Source organism: Amia ocellicauda, chromosome 9, assembly GCF_036373705.1.
Source record: "Amia ocellicauda isolate fAmiCal2 chromosome 9, fAmiCal2.hap1, whole genome shotgun sequence".
Lineage (NCBI taxonomy): Eukaryota > Metazoa > Chordata > Actinopteri > Amiiformes > Amiidae > Amia > Amia ocellicauda.
Window position 1 is genome coordinate 41,409,586 of NC_089858.1, and position 12,138 is coordinate 41,421,723.

Below are 12,138 nucleotides of genomic sequence, written 5' to 3' on the forward strand. Positions count from 1 at the left end.
TTTGGATGCCTTATATTATAGTTATACTTTTATACGTTTAAATTGTCCTTTGTTAGAGTTTCAAACAATGTGTACCGCCGGATTCTATTATGCGAATTGATTATGACATGATTTTGTATAGTAATTATAAACTGTAATATTTAATTATATCGATAAACACGTAAAATGTTGCTTCCAGTTAGCTAGATACATTATTTCTAAACTTTGTTGCCCCCCCTCCCCCCGATTCATTGTAGTGTTGCAATTTTACTGTTAACACATTGTTGAACATTGGCTATTATTATTATGTTGTTGGTAGTGGTCGATTGCTGTCTGTCCATTTCTGAAAATGATACAATATTCCGGTACATCAATGCATCAGTGTTTAACTCATGGTCTGTGTCTAGGACAAGTGTTTGACGTAGCGATTAGAGGGTTAACTGTTACAAAGACGAAGCTGTCACGTTTGTTTACTGACGCATGCTCTGTGCGGGTCACTCTAGTTGCGATCAATGGGCATGCTATCCAGAGACGCTTGGACGAACAGCGGAAGGAATCAGCGAATCAGCATATTTTAGTCCTTATTATAATCACATGGTAGCTGTGTTGTTGTTGTTTTTTTTTTTTTAAGAAAAACTATTCTTAAGAAGATCTGGAAACTTACTAGAGAGAGAGAGGGAAAAAAAACAAGGAAAAACAAAGATGGCTAGATAAACAGTGCTGGAGGTGGTCTACTATGTGGAAGAGGCAGTTACTATTTGGGAGGCAACGCCTGCATGAGGAAAATATAATTAGGAAAGAGTCATTGGACGGCTGTTTGGTTTTTGTTATTGCACGAACATGGGTATAACATTATCCCAGCGTTGCTGCCGTGGGTTTTGTGTCTGGCTTCTTCTTTCAAACGTGTTCAGCGACGGGAGCCAAAGTAAGTACAGTGCCTTTGCTTTTGAACGCCCTAGCGCTGGGATTTGAGTCGAGCACCCTGAGCACACCATGATAATGCACCCTCCACTTTCAGTTCCCGTACAGTGCTCCTGAGCACTTGTTCACAGTGTGTTTACTAAACGTGTAAATGTCCTGCACTGTATCAGTGGAGATAAACCAACTTTCTTACTCGTATTGCCTCCAGATTCTTAGTTCAGAAATGTTGAGTTTGTATTCGGGGACATAGTGTTTAGGTTTCACTCCATTGATCATGATTAGTATACAGTATACAGCACAGTGCCCTTTACCCTGGGACAATCAACAGAGCAAAGCTGATTCATATATGTCACAATCTGAACAAACTCCCCAGCAATGTGGATGAAGCTGACAATTTGGGAACATTTCAAAACAGACTGGATAGGATCCTTGGATCACTTGGTTATTATGGACAGCAAACGAGCACGATGGGGCGAATTGTCTCCTCTCGTTTGCAAACTTTTATATGTTCTGATATATATTGTATAACTTAAATATAGACGTTTTACTCGTGTGCCTGGGTTACATCACTATGCCTATAATGATAATAATATGATGAAGAAACAAAATGTCACCACTGTCAACGATTTATTAGCATAGACTGTTTTTTTATTTATTTTGTGCACGTTGAAGGGGATTTTCAGTTTAGATTATGGTATATGGACACCTGCCAAAAAGATAGAGATAACGTTTAATATAAATTCTCCTTTGCGGTGACACATACTAGAAGAAGAAAGACGAGCTGAAGAGAAGGGTTTACCTAGTTCTGTAAGTTGTATACAGTTTATACAGTAGCAGTCTCCTTGTCTTGCGAACAATGCCTACTGTTTAGCAAAGAAAGCAGGGTTATATGATCGTTTACAGGAAAAGCATGATGTCTATGACGACAGCCTGCGCCCGTACCAGTTACTAAGTTTCACATCCATTACCGAACAGCTGTAGTACAGTCGGCTTATATTTCAATGGTCCTCTGACATGTTGAACAGGCCGGCTTACGGGGGTTTATCAATTCCCGTAAATGAATTCAAATTAGTAAGGTGTTGCCGTCTGCACACTTAAGCTACAGCCCAGTACAGTCGCTTTTATGAATTTACAAGCCTCCAGTCTCAACGGCCGGGCAGCTGTTTCCTGTCTGATCGTAAAAAAAGCGAGTCTTGGGATACTTCTTTTTTTCATTCCGCAAAGATTTGTTCACGGAGGTAACAGACTATTTGGCGTTCAAATGCAGACTGTCACCATTGCCAAACAAATTACGCATTTTCGACTTGCTTATGGGCAAGTGACTTTTACTGACTAATAAGCGGCTGTTATTCGACTGAGCTGGTTAGTATGTGGGTTATCATTTAAATTAATACAAACTTCCACATAATAGATAATATTAGCATGCCATGGCGCTGTATTGAAACTGAAAAATTAACACAATATATTGTGGCAGGTTTCTCGCATTAAGACTTCAAACTTTTTACAAGTATTTGTTTTCCTTAAGAGAGAACCCACACCTCACCTCACACTAATAACAAATGAAGCATTATCTGTATGATGATATCATTTTTCTACAAAAGCTCAACAAATGTGTATTGAGTGTGTACAAACTGTTTATATATAAGTGTATTTTACATAATTAGAATTTAATTATGTTATTCATGTATTTGTTCACTGAATATTAGCTGGTTACATTTCTTGTAACAGTGGATGTTTTAGATTATTTCTGCCATACAGCTGTACATTATTTTAGTTCTTATAGATTAGCTGTTTACTGAACCTCTTTTGTCACTGGCCATAGTGAAAAGTCTTTTGTATAACAGCTCTGAACACTATTATTCCAGAAGAGTGCTAGAAAGTGCTTATTGTGTTTTTTTGAAAAATCACCAGGCTTTGGTTTTTATATTTTTTCTGGAAACCTGTAGGCTGTCATCTTTTTGTCTTTTTATTTTTTTGTGGGGTACAAACTCTAAAACATGTCAAACCATTAGTGTAACCATGGTGGAGTCCGTCTGTATTCAGATTTCACACTTCCTGTTTGGAGTCTGCTCTGTATGTGCTATATTTAGAATTAGGGGTGGCAGATGTAGACCTTTTTGTAAGGTAATGAAATTGACACTTTGATTGTTGTTCATTTTATTTGTGAATTCTGGTTAGCAAATTGAAAAGTTGTTAATTGGTCTGCTAAGACCCCCAAACTACTATTGTCCTATAACAACACCTACTGATTCTTATTATTGTTATTAGACTAAATAGTATTCATGACTTCCTTTGCAACACACAACACAGCCAAGATGTTTAAGACATGATCTATATTGATTTGAGTTTTAGTCTAAATCATTGAATGCCACTAAATTGAGAATCTCAATTCTTGCCAACTAGCCAAGATTTGCATCTTGTACTTGATTTGCATGAAGTACTGGTCACTGAAACCTCAATAACTGGATTGAAGAGCCTGAAGCTAAGTTCCAAAGTCACTGTAGGCTAGAAGTACCTCCCCTGTGTCACTATCAAGAAAAGACCCTTGATCATGTAGAAATAAAATACAAATCTTGTATATCAGGCTGTCCATACATACTCAAGTGTGGTTGTCTTAGATAAAATGTGTAAAAATTGTCTGGGTCAATCTCGTGGAAACTAAATACTGAGTATTATACAATACAAAATGACTTAAGAACATAAGAAAGTTTACAAATGAGAGGAGGCCATTCGACCCATCATGCTTGTTTGTTGTCCATTAATAACTTAGTGATGTAAGGATCCTATCTAATCTATTTTGTAATGTTCCCAAATTGTCTGCTTCAACCACATCACTGGGGAGTTTGTTCCACATTGTAACAATTTTCTGTGTGAAGAAGTGTCTCCTGTTTTCTGTCTTGAATGCCTTGCAATGCAATTTCTGTTTGTGTCCCCCGGTCCGTGTGTCCCTGCAGATCTGGAAAGCCCTCTGATTTGATGTGGTCAATTCCTTTCGTGATTTTGAACAATTGATGAAGTCCCAACATAGTCTCCTCTGTTTTAGGGTGAAAAGGTTCAGTTCCCTCAGTCTCTCAGTAGGACATTCCCTTCAGACCTGGAATAAGTCTGGTTGCTATCCTATGAACTGCCTCAAGAGCAGCGATATCTTTCTTGAAGTGTGGAGCCCAGAACTGTCCACAGTATTCTAGATGAGCTCTAACTAGTGCATTGTACAGTCTGAACATTACTGCCCTTGACAATATACCTTAGCATTTTGTTTGCCTTTTTTATTGCTTCCCCACATTGTTTGGATGAGGAATGTGATGAGTCCACATGAACTCGTATGTCTTTCTCATGCGTTACTTCTTCTAGTTCTATTACTCCCGTGGTGTAATTCTAGAGGACATTTTGCTGAGATTGTATCTGCTGAGCTACCTATTTTAGTACATCTGCAAATGTTTGCTAACTATCCCAGAGTCCAGATCATTAATATAGATTAGAAAAAGCAAAGACCCTAATACTGATCCCTGTGGAACTCCACTAACAACCTCACTCCAGTTAGAAGCAACCCTCTGTTTCCTATACATCAGGGGTTTTCAAACCGGTCCTGGAGTACCACCTGCCCTGCTGGTTTTTGTTCCAACCTAGGTCTTAATTACGTAATTGAATGGTATATTGCTTTGTTAGGTCAGTTAAGGATTCAATTAAGCAATTAAGACCTTGGTTGGAACAAAAACCAGAAGGGCAAGGGGTACTCCAGGACCAGTTTGAAAACCACTGCTATACATCAACCAGTTCATAATGCATCTAATTATATTATACATACAGCTTCCAATTTTAGGATCACTCTTTGGTTCAGAACCTAATCAAATGCTTTCTGAAAATCTTAAGTATATCATATCATATGCTTTCACGTGATCTACAGCTGCAGTTGCATGTTCAAAAAAACTCTAATAAATTAGTAAGAAATTATCTGCCTTGTCTAAACCCATGTTGACTATCTCCAAGAATATGTTTTTCATTAAGATGCTCCTCTATTTTCTGTCTAATAATTTAATGCTGGTGAGACTGATTGGTCTGTAATTTCCTGCCTCAGTTTTGTCAATTTTCTTGTGGATTGGTATGACATTTGCAGTTTTCCAATCAGTTGGCCCATCCCCTGTTCTTAGTGTCAATTGGAATGGTTAACGGTCTATAAATAATGTCCCTAATTTCTTTAAGTACTGTTGGAAATATACCATCTAGTCCAGGTGTTAATCATTTGTTCATTTCTAATTCTGCTAGTCCCTTATACCTCCTCTTCATTAATCCTGATCTCTCTTAGGGTTTGACTGTACTGGTTGTTAACCTTTGGCATGTTATCTGTTTTTTTTTTTGTCTTTTGTAAACCACTCTTTAAAATACTAATTTAGAACATTTGCCACATCTTGTTAGTTTTCTAAGATACTTCCATTTTTAGCGTTTATCTGTTTCACTTCCTTCTTTATTGACCTTTTGCTGTTATAGTATTGAAAAAAGCTCTTTGCATTAGTTTTAGCTCCAAAAGCTATGTTTCTTTCTATTTCTCTGTTTGCTTTCCTGATCCCTTTCTTAACTCATTCATTTTGTACTTTGTTTCATCTCTATCCCTTTTGTATACGCTATGCAACTTTCTTACTCTTTATATTTTTTTGCATATGGCCAATGTTTTTTGGTCCTCAATTTGCAAAGTTTTGGTAAACATTTCTCCTGAGCCTTATATATAAAATATAACCATTTTGACTGAATCTGTATCCAGTGTTCCCCACTCTAACTCTAAAGTGCCGCCTTAGACAATTGTTTAAGACTTGGTCCTTGTTCTTTGAAAGTATGCTTCAAAGTTAACTATATTGTGATCACAGTTCGCCATTGGTTCTCTAACTAATATCCCTCTGACTCTGTCTTGGTCATTTGAAAATATCAAATCAATGCATTTCCTCTCTCTGGTTGGTGCCCTGACGAATGGAGTTAGAAAGCAGTCGTTTACAATCGCAACCATTTATATTTCTGCTTCTGTATTCCCAACTGGGCTTTCCCAGACTTATTTATTTGTGTACCAACCACTCTACAAACTTGCATTGTAGTAAAGATATGCTGAGAACACAAATGTTGGCATTGAATTGGAAGTTTCCTTTCTTTGATACAAAGCTCAGAAAGTTAATATATTCCTAATAAGAAAAAACATATCAGCCTGCAGCAGACATAAAGAGAACAACTCTTTACAATGTAGCCTGTCTTTTCCCAGTTCTCTCTTTTACTGTAGCTGAACAGGAAAAGTCAAAGCTCTAATTAAGCAGACCGCTGCTTGCAAGAGTAGAATGTATTGGAAATATTTTGATTAAATATTACTTCTGAAGAAGAAGGGCCTTTGAGTCAATAAAAGTTACTGCTCACAAGGAAATCCTGAAGATCCAGATAGCTTTCCAAATGTATTAATAATTAAAGATTACTCCTCCATGCAATATTGTTAGATGGAAACAACAGAGAGACTTGTACATTAATCGGGTAACTGTGTTTGATATTAGCTTTGCACTGTACGCAGCAATCAACCGTGGAATTGGGCTTGTCCAACCACACATTTGCTTATAATTTAGCTTTGCCGCTTGTTGGTATATTTTGGGCTTGTTTTGAGCCGTTGTTGCTTGGCGAAAATGAGCAAAGGTGTCACAAAACATTTCTGTATTATTTGTGTGAATTTGCTTGAATGGTGTACAAATATGCTAATTAAAATGCATGATTCTGATTGGACATCGTATAACCTACATTAGTTGCTTTGCAATACCATTGATTGACCTTAATACCAGCCAACCAGCATTCCCCACTATTTTGTATTTTGAATTTTGAACCAATCAGCCCACACAATTGGAAAGTTAGTCAGTGGTCCCGTTCCGGTATATATAAATTTACCTTTTTATATATACAGTTTTGGAAAAAATTAAGAGACCACTTAACATTGATTTCTGAACTTGGAGTAGTCTCTTAATTTTTTCCAGAGCTGTGTGATATATATATATATGTAATGTATATGTATGTGTGTATATATGTATAGCCTATATAATGTATGTGTTTATACAGACGGGTGACAAATTAAAGGAAAAACCAACATGAAGTGTCTCAGTAAGGTGTTGGGCACCACGAGCCGCCAGAACAGCTTCAATGCACCTTGGCACAGATTCTACGAGTCTCTAGAACTCTACTGTAGGGATGAACACCATTCTTCCAAAAGATATTCCCTCATTTGGTGTTTTGATGATGGTGGTGGAGAGCGCTGTCAAACACATCGGTCTTAAATCTCCCGTAGGTGTTCGATTCGGTTGAGATCTGGTGACTGCGAAGGCCATAGCATATGATTCACATCATTTTCATACTCATCAAACCATTCAGTGAGCCCTCGTGCCCTGTGGATGGGGGTATTGTCATCCTAGAAGAGACCACTCCCATCAGGATAGAAATGTTTCACCATAGGTGTTCACTCAGAATAACTTTGTAATGATTTGCAATGACCCTTCCCTCTTAGGGGACAAGTGGACCCAAACCATGCCAGGAAAATGCCCTTCACAGCATAACAGCCTCCGGACCCCCTCACTGTAGGGGTCAAGCAGTCAGACCTGTACCGTTCTCTTGGTGTCGCCACACATGCACTCGCCCATTTGTTTAAAATATGGTTAAGGATGATCTCTGTAGACCGGTGCCTATGAATTTTGCACCACTGAACTCTCCTCTTGCCATCTTGATCCAAAATCGAGGTCAACTCCGCCAGCTCAGCATTTGTATACATGCCACAGAGCATGATAGGATATGAATTGATTAATTGTATCATGTAGTACACCTGTTTGTTGTTCCACCACTTATTTATTCAGGTTTTTCCTTTAATTTGTCACCCGTCTGCGCATATATATATATATATATATATATATATATATATATATATATATATATATATATATATATATATATATATATATATAGCCTTTAAACCCCAAAATATTATTCTGTTTGACTTTAATATGTCATTCATACCTGACAAACAGCCCAGCCTAATACGACATGTCTATTTTTACACTTTACTACAGCTGGTGGAGATTTCACATTGGGAGCCTCCATGCAGTAGGTTTTGACAGTGAAGCCGAAAGCTGTTACTTGAGTTAAAGTGAAGCCCATCACAGCTGATGTAGTTTTGTGTTGGGAATGTGGCTGGCTCTAGCTCAATTTAAGAGCTCCTACAATGGATGTAAAAGGGTTTCCATGGCAACCACCTACTAGGAGAGCCCTTACTTCCTACATATTGTAGGCCTCAACCAGATTAGATACCATCAAGCTAGCTATGACTGTAAATAAGGCCTACTGTTTTCCCTTTTCTTTGGGTGTGCTTCAGAAAGAATGTAAACTTCCCCCCCACCCCCCCAAAAAAGACCCCATTCTTTAATTAGCTGTATCTGGTAGTGATTAAGATGGTTGGTATTTTGTTTCTCTCTCCTTCCTCTCTTGTGCACCTCCATGAAGGCAGAGTTACTACTTCGTCGTCTTCACTGTGTCTGAGATTTGCCAATGATTTTCAAGAACACCAGGGTATTGACTAATTTCTTACCTAAAACTGAAACTCCAAGTAGACAGCAGAGTGGTTTTGTTAGCATATTCTTTATGTGTTTATTGTCCTTTTGCATTCATCAAACACCAATTTTGATTACCTTCTTATAGCACCATGCAGTATATTACATGTTACCCAATTTTAATGCTGTTAACAACTCTAGCAGAGGACTGATTCAAGGTTATTGTAATAGGATAGTCTTTATCCCAGATTTAAATGACCGGAGGTCACTCTTTCCTCTTTCCTCTTTGCAACACATTAGAGTAAATAAGAACATAAGAAAGTTTACAAATGAGAAGAGGCCATTCGACCCATTGTGCTTGTTTGGTGTCCATCAATAGTGATCCAAGGATCCTATCTAGTCTATTTTTTAATGTTCCCAAATTGTCTGCTTCAACCACATTGCTGGGTTGTTTGTTCCAGATTGTTCCAAATGTTGCCTATTGTTTGTGCACAGAAAAAATGTTGTTATTGAATGTTTTATATTATATTTTGTTCAGTTATGTATCAGTGTTTTGATTGTTTTTTACTTAATTCACTCATTCGTTTATTCTGCTGTTGCTTTGTTTGTTCTGAAAACTATTTGGTGTCTTAAAAATGGTTTCCTTCTTAACACATCTTTCGTGGGAGTAGTGGCTACTATCGAGTAATATTAATCCTCACTCGTACTCGCTACAATTGTATGTATATTCAGCCTATATCATATGATATAGGGGGTGTTTCCATGCATGATACGTTTGGCATTAGTTTAAAGTTTTACACGTAACAGAAAGGCTGTGTTCCTGTCAATTTTAAAATGAGAAAATGCACTCACCAGTGAGAAACAGCTTATTCCTGACGGGTATATCCAACAGATGGGCAAAGGTAATGCCGTCCAGCATCCGTTTATTTTAGGTTAGCATACTGTTGTTAAAATATATCAGCCAGCAGTTCACGAGTTGAGCATTCACTGTCACTCACATCCAGATACAGCCTAGAAATCCATGTAAGTATCCTTTCTTACAGTGTATCTGTACCCTAGAAGCCCATGCAGTAACGCACTCACCCCAGATTGAATGTGTATCTAATGTGTATGGGGCGCCAAATGTAAAACAGCACACTTTTTTTTGTGTGTGTCTTTTTTCACGTATTTAACTTAAACCTTTTTTCCACATTTAGTAAATACCTAAGCCGTTTTTTCCACCTTTATAAAGATTTTGTTATTTTTAAATAAATACTTAAATCCCAAATCTCTGAGTCACAAAAATAAATATAGTTTTTAAATAAATATTTAGTCTAAATATAAATATCAATATAAATATTAAATATAAATATAAATGTTAAATGTGGAATTTGCAAAATAAATGTATAGCTAACATGCAAATGCAGTCCTGCCCCTCTTGTAAGGTCAGCCTCTCACAGCAGTGGGCGGTACTTCAGTAACCCGTGTAATGGGAGCTGCATTTCGGTGCATCTTCCAGGCATCAAATTGTCTGATTGTGTTTTCGTGATGCGGTCAGTGGAGCTAGTAGTCACTGATCCACTGAGTGGACACGGGCTCCCAGTAAAAATACAGTATTGTATTTTTATTGTAAATACAGTAAAAATACTGGCTCCCATGTAAAAAAAATAGTATTTTACATATATAAATAAAAAAAACATTCAAAATTTTAATACTTATGATTAAAATTCTTTAAAATTCAATTCTAAAATCATCTCTAAAACTTTTTAAAATTCTAAAAAGTTTAAATCAAACAAGTGAGTTCAAAAGTGAATTACATATTCAAAACAATTTGTGTAAGATGGCAAACTGCCCCCTGCCGTGGCCCCCAACATCTCCGTGAATTTCTCCACGGCTCCTTCCTCCAGGTATGGAACCCCTGGAGGGTGAGACAGCGGGCCAGCCTCTCCTCTGTCCCCCTTACCTCCACCGCTGGCTAGAGGAGATATTGCGGTGTGCTGGCAGTTTCGCGATTCTTCCCCTGTCGGACCCCTCTGCAGCGCCGATGTTTCTGGCCATTGCTTTTCTTTCTATACTAGCCAGCACCTGAGCTAATTTACCCTCCAGCTGCAACAGTTCCGGGACTTTCTTTCTCACCACCGGCTCGTCTCAGCCGGAGGGAGGGCTGGCTCTCTCCTGCGAGACGGTCTCGGCTACGCTGTCCTTTGACCCAGCTCCCGAGGCTCTGCTCTCCACTCTCACACGTGGTGGTGCGGTGGGTCTGGTTTTCTTTTCAGGGGGGCGGTCCACCATGGCGGGGCCCGATGTTCCGGACTCTGCAACCCCTGTTTTCACTGGAGGAGGGAGTGGGGCTTCTGCCCTGGCTCCAGCGAGGCGGGGACCGGGGGGAGATCGACTGTCTTGGGCTACCTCCAGAGATGAGACAATGTTCGAATTCTTGGCAGTATTCTCCTCTCTATCCACCACTTTTCTCTTTTTAGTGCTCACCATCATCCAACCCCCCCCCCACTCCAAATGTTCCCCCTTTCTTTTAGGCAGTTCCTTTGGGGTAGGGGGAGGTTCTGGAGCCAGAACATATATCTGTTCTTCTTCCTCTCGTGCCGGGCCTCCCTCCTGTTCCGGCTCAGGGTGCGGAAAAGAATTGCTGGTCCGTGAGAAGGGAGACCCTACTCTGTTTGCGAAAGACTGGGGGTAGTTCTTATAAATATGGCCCTAATTTAGTAGACCAGCCCCCTAGCTTCTCCTATCTGTATAGTATTGGGGAGGTGGCAGACCTTCTCCGGATTCTCCACACTCCGCCTCAACCGGATCTGGCACTGCACACACCGTCCCCATCCAACACCTTATCTATCCGTGTAGAGAGTTCACTGAACCTCACAAGGCAGATCTCCACGTCCTTGCCAGAGACCGTCTCACAGAAAAACAGAATGTCCGACAGGATTATCATCGCAAAACCCGCCAGCTCCCTGTATTTTTCTCTTCTATACACACTGTAGCACTCCTTTAGCAAATCATGATTGACAAAGCTTACCTCAGCTTCACCAGACAGTTTAGGTCCTTTGGTGCAAAGCCCATACCTTTTTGCAATACCTCCCTGCTGAACTGGAGTCTCGACATCGGCTGGTCTCCTCTGCCTTCCCTGGTGAACTTCACCGCATGGACGCGGAGGCGGCGATGGGTATGAAACTCCATCACTGCTTAGCGGTCTCCGAGGGGGCGGGTGAAGTACAGACGGAGTACTTTCAGGACTGGTTGGCCTCCTCTGCTTCTGGCCCCTCCCCATTAATCCTGGTCAGGGAGAGGCGAGATAAAGGCAGAGAATAGACAAAAAATAAAACTAAACAAAAGAACAGAAAACTAGAGGCAGGTGGGGCTGTTCCCAGCCTGATCCAGGTGATGGAAGATCAGTGTTCCCTCGTTGAAGAGGCCCACTCTGCTGGTTGGGGTTGCTAGGCCGGTCCGGCCCCTCAGGTGGCTCGTTCTCAGCTGGGTCTCCCTCGCACCAGAACAGGAACACCGCTGGACTGAAGGGTCTGGGTCGCCTCCACACTACCTCTGCTGAAACAAAAAAACAAGTGTCAATCTCTGCAAGAATCTGGTGGTGAAGGGAAACCCGAGTCCAAGATATTTATTCAGTAAAAACTGAATAAAAAAACAGTCACCGAACTGCGGATGCAGTGGGAGGGTCAGGGCAGGGTTTATATACACTGAG

General features: G+C 39.8%; 1 protein-coding gene across 2 annotated transcripts in view; it reads left to right on the forward strand.

The window, feature by feature from the left end:
• The first annotated feature begins 463 nt into the window (after positions 1-463).
• LOC136759474 (disintegrin and metalloproteinase domain-containing protein 9) overlaps positions 464-12,138 on the forward strand; it is a 68,003-nt gene continuing 56,328 nt past the window's right edge. For both annotated transcript variants that reach the window (XM_066714509.1, XM_066714510.1), the window contains exon 1: positions 464-904. In XM_066714509.1, the coding sequence (XP_066570606.1) occupies positions 820-904 (85 nt within the window). In that variant the 5' untranslated portion in view covers positions 464-819. The remainder of the gene's footprint in view (positions 905-12,138) is intronic.